Source organism: Neodiprion pinetum, chromosome 5 (assembly GCF_021155775.2).
Source record: "Neodiprion pinetum isolate iyNeoPine1 chromosome 5, iyNeoPine1.2, whole genome shotgun sequence".
Classification (NCBI taxonomy): Eukaryota; Metazoa; Arthropoda; class Insecta; order Hymenoptera; family Diprionidae; genus Neodiprion; species Neodiprion pinetum.
In genome coordinates this window covers 15,966,747-15,974,313 of record NC_060236.1, presented here as the reverse complement: position 1 = coordinate 15,974,313, position 7,567 = coordinate 15,966,747, and the positions used below count along the sequence as shown (strand labels likewise).

Here is a 7,567-nt window from a genome sequence, read left to right as displayed (position 1 = left end):
TTGGCAACCACTTGCTCGAGGGACCGAGTATATCTATATATACACGATTGTGGGCCACCTTCGGTGCATGGCCGCCTAGGTGTCAGGTCGGAAATGGGCCACCTTCGGTGCGTGGCCGCCTAGGTGTCACGTCGACGCTCCAATCTAGCTGGTATCACGAAAAGCCGAGCGTTGGAGATCTCCCTACTCATCTCTGCTCAAAGCGCGTAGGCGTGCTCCGCGAACGCACCCTAGACAGTTGTGTTGGCGATACAGAGAAACCTACAGCGCCATAGTGGGCCGAGCGCGAAATAAACTTAATCTCAATAAACTTAACATAACCCATGACAGTCAAATCTAACCTTAGATTACCGCTGGGATAATGACTTGTTCAATCCATGTTCAATCCAACCTCCAATTTCACGCTCAGCCGACTATGGTGATGTACGTTTCTCTGTGTTGCTAACATAACTGTCTAGTGTAAAAAATTAGCCGTCAAGTGTACAGTAATGTTCAATGATGCATGCACCGTGGCTAACTTTTTTTTTCGACTTTTGTTTCCTTTCTACTCGTATCTTATGTGCCCATGGCGGGTGGAGCAGTTGACAGGAGATGCTGAGGAACCACGACGACAGCCTCGCGCCACTGTCTTTCGTATAACCTCTAAGATCGCGAGAGCACGAGACACTACTGTGTTGGGGACAATGAATCTGAGACGGCTAATTTTTTACACCAGGGCTGAGTTCAGAGACCTTACCTGTGTGACTCGAGTATCATCGTGTCTTTGTTTAATCTCATGTGTTAGACAGAGACACTATGATATCCGAGTTCACTCGGGTAAGGTTTCTGAACTCAGCCCAGACAGTTATGATGGCAACCACATGGCAACACAGAGAAACCTACAGCGCCACAGTCGGCCGAGCGCGAAACAAACTCAATCTCAACAAAGATAACATAATTCATGACCATCGAATCTAACCTAAGAATATCGCGGGGATAATGACTTGTTAGATTGGCACGTATTCTAAAGTTAGATTCGACGGTCATGGGTCACGTTATGTTTATCGAGATTGAGTTTGTTTCACGCTCGGCCCACTATAGCCCTGTGGGTTTCTCTGTGTTGCCAACATAACTGACTAGTGTAAAAAATTAGCCGTCCTAGATTCATTGTCCCCAAGTGTACATAAATACCATAGACCTATAAAGATAGACTGAGCACTCTTATGAGCCGCTTGAAGCAAACATCTAAAGGACAGAAATATGTCGGGAGACTCGTTTCTCTCTCTGACGATATTTCTGGCGGGGATCGAGGCGGTAGAGGAGAATGAGGCGAAATTATTCGCCTATATCTATAGCTGTTCCACTTCCACTGCTCCGTTGTCTCCCACCATGACGCCGATTGAAAAGAGAGAGCAGTACTCCCGGTATTTCTCTGTCCTTTATATGTAATTATCAGCGCCTCTTATAGGAGCGCTCAGTCTATCTTTATAAGTCTATGATAAATACACAAACCTTCAAAGGAAGTGACACATTGTTGTTTATATCATGCTTGTGGGCACGTGATGCCCCTGGTGGATTTCAGCCGTACTACTTCAAAACGATCTCAGTCTCGAGTCAGTTCACCACCTTATATACTACTCACACTGTGGGTGACGGTCAATGTGAAATCAGAATGTGTACCGTATTTCGAAGCTTACTGCATATGAATAAACTGCTGGGAGTTTGGTCCTTTTCACAAAAAGCAGTTGAAACTAGACGTTTGATACATTTAGTAGGTAAATTGAATACATACAATGATCCCGTCAATGATCGCCCGCCAGGAAAGGTGTCGTCATTCGAAGAGGAGCATCACAACCATAACCTTACCGGAATTGTTCCTCCGAAGTACAAAGTATTTCGAGACGAAGATGCGCCAATCATTTTTGATGTTGATGAAGAACGAGCAAAGATAAACCTCGAAGAAATTGTTACACCTTATGAGGAATCCGACATATATGAAGGGATTAATTTAAACCGTAAGATTACAGTACTACCGTCTGCGTCCCATCTGGTTAGGAAAATATTTTTTGTCTATCGTTGAGACTATATGCATCACAGAGTGAACCGACACAGGTCACTATATACATTCGAAATGTCTGTGTGTCCTGAATTTTCTGATTGTCATAAATTGTTATAAGTTTAGCATCTGATGAGTCCCAAAAATTTCAATCGATCAAGTTTGATAAAAAAAAAATCAAATAATAAGGTCTTGAATGTAAATAAAATTTGGTAAGGTATTCAAAACTACGAAACGTTAAATATGAGCTCAAATATTCCGCCAATCTATATTTATTAATCATTCAAAATAAGCAAGAATGTGAGTCATCAATCATTCTTAATTGTTTAAAATATCTAATAACGCATTGGGAATGCACTTCCATTGAAGCATAAGACATTTTTGTATGATCTAGAGGCGGGTTGCATAAGATCGCTCTCAGTAATTACCAGACGAACATGTGTTTGGAATGACCTGAGAATAAGTTCATTTTATAGTGAGAATACATATTTATCCATAGCAGCATTTATCCACATTTGCTCTTCCGTTCGCAACATTAATGTGTCATATATTCACGCATTATATTATGGCAAGGGCAAGTGTACATGGGTTTACCCATACCAAACGAAACAGCCTATTTTATTTCTAGTCAATATAAATTCATTATATTTCAAATGGTGATGAATACGTTATTGAACATCATGTATGGCAAGCACATAGAAGTTGCTTAAGGACATGGATGAGCTAATAATTAATTGTTTTATCGATATCACTACAAAATAATTGCGTATCGAGTATTTATCAATTTAACATATTTATGAGCTAACAATGTTTGCTCTGAAAAAAACAAAAGAAAGAAATACCAAAATCGTCACAAAAATTGAGTTTTCAATGTTTCCGTTCAAATTGCTTCAAAATGTATAAAAAATCTAGCAGTTGTGTTCCATGTCATTTGATGATGCCTCATTTTATTTAGAAGAATATTTTCGACAATCAGACTGAAACTTCATTTTTGAGATGTGTATTGTTAAGTACTTAATTTCACAACACTGTACCGATATTGAATGTGATCTACAAATGGTAACACTGAATCAGTTAGTGCAGAACAAAAACGTCTTAGTGAATTTGTAGAAAATAATCTGCTAAGAGTGAAATAAAATGAATCCACCAGAGATTTTTCATCCTTCAAAGTCATTTTATTGATATTTCAGCTTCTGTTCGTGATTTCAGTGCATTTTACTTTCGTATTTTTGAAGGAATTATCATTGCTTACGGACATATATCAATTTAGTAAATCTTGAAATCACGACTGTCTTGTAGTGACACTGAACTTGGCAGGTAAAAACCAGCAGATAATATGTGTAAAAAACTTGCAGGAGGTGAGCAAACGATAAAACGTCGCAGGGAATTCTAAATATATTCCTGGATATTTTAGCGTTTGCTTATAATCTGAAAGTTTTGAACAGATAACCAGCTTACTATCACCTGTTACTTTTGGCTTTATTCTTGTAGTAAAATTATAAATAGTATTAATTTTTGGCTCGTCAACATCATTAAAGCTAACCGTATCTCATGACTGATTAAATGAGATTGAAGTTGGTGGCCTTGAAGTAACGAATTGTTGAAAAATATCTACTATTCGACAATTTTAGAATGACATTGAAGAAGTTACTTTGTTAAAATCTAAGTAGTTTGATGCTGCATTACGGTTAATTGAATTTCACATAATCTCGAAAGTTGTGAAGTAATGAATTTTCTTAAAAATTTTACGTTCCAACAAGGTTGCAAACTGCAACGTTGTATTGAAATGAAATATATACATACAATTCAGTTATTTCCAATGATTAGGGTTTAAGAAACGTCATAATATAAATATGTTATTCTTCAAATAATCAATTTTATGCAGAAGTTCTTGTCATCCTATAAACCTTTAATATTTGCGGTAGCTGGATTTTCTGTCTGTACTTTTATCGTATTTACATAACAAACTTCTACCTGATTTATAATAGCTAACCTAGGGCTGCAAAATTAAAATAATACACTAGTACGAATCTCTGAATCAGTTATGCATTGGAATTGATACCACATGGTAAAGCGCTATTAGTAAAATATCATCAGATTTTTACAATGGTTGTACAAAAAATTTCAAGTAGCTATTTGAATCAGTTTCAAGTTATTGAACTTTTTTTTATTTATTCCTTAATGCAATTTCTTCATATGCTGAATGGCAATTAGTTGTACGTAATTGTAATAACAAGATTCCTAATATGTCATGAATACCAATTTATCAGCATGCGTTTATGTTTCTATAGGTGGGATTAGTGGAGTCTATGAACTCGACGACCTGGTTGATCTCCTCCGTAAAAACAATGTTATGGATTTATTTGTGGCCGCTGTGCCACCTGAGCTGGTCTACGTCGATTATGTTATTATAGTAACAGGTAGATCGTCGAAGCACATGAAGGCAACGGCAGAAATAATTCGTAGAGTTTTCAAGAAGAAAAGGCACTCCACAGATCCACTGCCGAAAATTGAGGGAAAAAATTCCAAAGACTGGATTGCCATAGACCTAGGTCAGTAGCTAAATTCTGTTTTGTTTGTTTCGAACTTCTACGGTCTTATCTGTTAGACAGCGACTGCACTGTAAATGCTAAGGATATGAGTTTGAAATTTGTCAAGGTAGTCGGAGCCAAGTTGAGAAATTTCAGGCCCAATAATTGTATTCGTAATTGAAAAATATGGATGTATAGAAATGTTTGCAATTCGGTTCTGTCCAAGACAATATATTACGAATGACCATGATCAGTAAAAGGAGTGACACATACTAGATTTTGTAGATTAACAATTGTAGAACCTCATGCAGAGCTTATTTTCATTCGGTATCCAGAATTATTTTTTTCTTGTGCTAAAAAATAAAAATAGTTAAAGATTGTGTAGTATTCACAATTAAAAATTTCTCACTTTGCATTGTCATAATAGAATTTTTTCTTTCTCGTTTGCAGAATGAATTTTTTCTAACATCTGCTTGGAAAATTCGATTTTCGAAGCCTATGGAGCGCACCTAAAGTGCCCCATTTCCGAACAGTGCAGTAAAACGATGTTGGTGCATGCGCACAATTGAAATGCAATAGCTTACACACTGTGGCTTCTTTTGGTGCCCAAGCACTTTCAAATAACTAAAACTTACGCACTGTGTTATTGAGCGTGAGTTACTTAACCCCGATTTCACACGTTGTAAGTGGGACCGTCGGTTCTTCTCAAATCAAATTTTCCTTCACAGTTGTTGGAATAAAAAGCGTGTGTCACAACACGTGGGTGGGCGATATCTGACTCGTGTGATTACAGTCCTCGCATTAACTCATGCTGTGTTCTCACTAGTACTGGTGGAATTTCAGTACTTGTCTTTGGCTCGTGTGGCCAACTTCGCACTTATTGGAAATCGCCCACTTTCTGTACTTGTGATTCTATCATTTAATATCCTTGACTGTTTTTTCAAAATTTTTCAGTTCATCCATTTTGGTTATAGAACAGAATTTTTTTTTTTGGCTATTCGATCAAATTTTACCAGCGTTCCTCTTGAATCATTAAACATTCAATAATACTGTAATGTTTTTCAACATCTGCATGAAAAAGTGATTGCCATCCACATACTGAAGTTTGTAATTATTACAATTTCTATTATAAATTTGATAACTTTGCACTTGACTCACTTTCCTTACTTTGTTAGACCAACTACTGTAGTACAAGTAGTGTATCAGCAATGTTCAGCGATGCATATGTAGAGTATTCCCTGTGAACTTAGGCACTTTTGTTTTGTAACACTCATGGTATTTTTTGCAATTTTTGCACATTGTAGCTAATGTTGGAAAAATGGACTAATATATATTTTACATTTTTAGATCCAATCATTTTTATATGCTGGGAATCCCAATTCACGCCACTCTGGCGATTTTTTAACGGAATCTACACACACATCCAAAGATTGTGCAAATTAGGCAATATAGAGGTTCCTCTTGCAGAAAAAAATGTTTCTCATATATTTCCGTGAACAATGAACGTTTAAAGCGCCATAAAATTATAATTTAAAAAGTTCATCAAATACTGAAAAAAAACTACAACTTTCTTGACTTAATATTTTTTTCTGCAACATATAGGTTTCTTTTTGGATATAAAATTCTGTCAAAGAAAAATAACTCTGAATTCTTATTAGACTCTTGACAATTTCTTAATTTAAAACAATTAAATTTATTATTTTTTCTCATATTTTAATTTTTTTAATTTTAGACAGAATTATCAATATTCATTTTTAGTTAGTCAAAGTTAGAGGTGAAGTGCTTACCTCCCACAAATCTCGCACTTGCTTTTACTCTTACTGATACAAGTGGAAATCAGTTGGAAACAATTAGCCTAATAAAATGAGCATTTTTAATTGTAACAGCGATGAAATTTCGGTGCTCGTGACCTTTTGAACTTGTTCTTAGTCAATTTTCTTGAGGTCTGACAAATATTGAAAAAATTCTCGAATTGCTAACACATTCGTGAGATTTCATTTTTCTTTAAAATCTCATATCATTTGTGATTAACAAAGTTCAAAAATTCAAAAAAAATCGAAAAAAATGTTTGGAAAACCACGAAAATCGTAGGCAATTGAATCAATTACGCTCAAAAGACACGCAAAATTGCTTTAATTAAAAATTTCGTCACTTTCATCGTTATTCTCTTATTTCAGGAAACTTAGCGCTGCACATTTTCTCCCAGCAGGCAAGGAAGATATACGACCTTGAAACTTTGTGGACCGTTGGTTCCAAATATGATGACCAGTCCAATATGCCCATAGATCAACTGACTGGTTTACTGCAAAAGCACTCCTTCTTGGATGGCTTACAACCAGCTGAGATCAACAACTGACTTTAAACACTGTACATAAAGCTAGAAATAATATAATTTATAAATTAATAAAAAAAAAAAATCCAAAAAAAATAAACGTGCATTATTCTCGTAAATCATATACGAAGCTGAAGCTAGTAGCTAAATATGCTAAAAATTACATTTATAGAATTAAAAGGGAAAAATGTGTTTTGTTATTTAAAAAAAAATTTTAGAAACGTGTGGCTGCTAATTCGAATTATCAATTTCATTTCCATAAAGCATATGAGGTATTTTACGAGGTATCAATTAAAGTAATTCCTTCCACTTTCGTACACACACAAATGCAGGACACACGTACATACGGACACAAGTCTAGTACTGTTGGCATTTTTCTCGTTTTCGCCTACTCGCGTTTTTCGCGTTACAAAATCCTCAACTTTTGGAAAAATTACTCTGAAACAATACGGAACGGCAGACTACACTCAGCAAGGGAAGTTTTTGTCACTATATCCTCTATAACATACTCGTTTTTCATGAGGGTTCTAAGAAGCATTTTTGAGAAATTCACCGGAATGTAGATCTTTAGCATATCACCGGAGGCTCGAGACAGGGAATCACATCTTGACAGTTGAAGCGACAATTAATATTTTTAGATTGTTATGGCCAAGCTCACTCAGATTTTAA

The 7,567-nt window shown here is 36.0% G+C and overlaps 1 protein-coding gene across 2 annotated transcripts; it reads left to right on the top strand.

The window, feature by feature from the left end:
- Positions 1-1,594: 1,594 nt before the first annotated feature.
- On the top strand, positions 1,595-6,980 carry 312 (ribosomal silencing factor RsfS-like protein, 312). 2 transcript variants are annotated; one of them, XR_011177218.1, is made up of 4 exons: positions 1,595-1,994; positions 4,327-4,587; positions 5,017-5,248; positions 6,744-6,885. XR_011177218.1 is itself a non-coding variant. In XM_046626682.2 (3 exons), exons 1-3 carry the CDS (start codon positions 1,652-1,654, stop codon positions 6,920-6,922), a joined length of 783 nt encoding a protein of 260 aa, XP_046482638.1. In that variant the 5' UTR covers positions 1,598-1,651; the 3' UTR covers positions 6,923-6,980. The 2 variants fall into 2 exon arrangements, 1 of the variants encoding a protein (XP_046482638.1); XM_046626682.2 differs by lacking the exon at positions 5,017-5,248 and having other exon boundaries at positions 1,598-1,994; positions 6,744-6,980.
- Positions 6,981-7,567: the final 587 nt, after the last annotated feature.

Excerpts from the sequence above, each read along its gene's own strand:
- 312 (XM_046626682.2), top strand. The coding sequence starts at position 1,652 with ATGTGTACCGTATTTCGAAGCTTACTGCATATGAATAAACTGCTGGGA. Across the intron at positions 1,995-4,326 it reads TGAAGGGATTAATTTAAACC|GTGGGATTAGTGGAGTCTAT; the intron begins GTAAGATTACAG and ends ATGTTTCTATAG. Across the intron at positions 4,588-6,743 it reads CTGGATTGCCATAGACCTAG|GAAACTTAGCGCTGCACATT; the intron begins GTCAGTAGCTAA and ends CTCTTATTTCAG.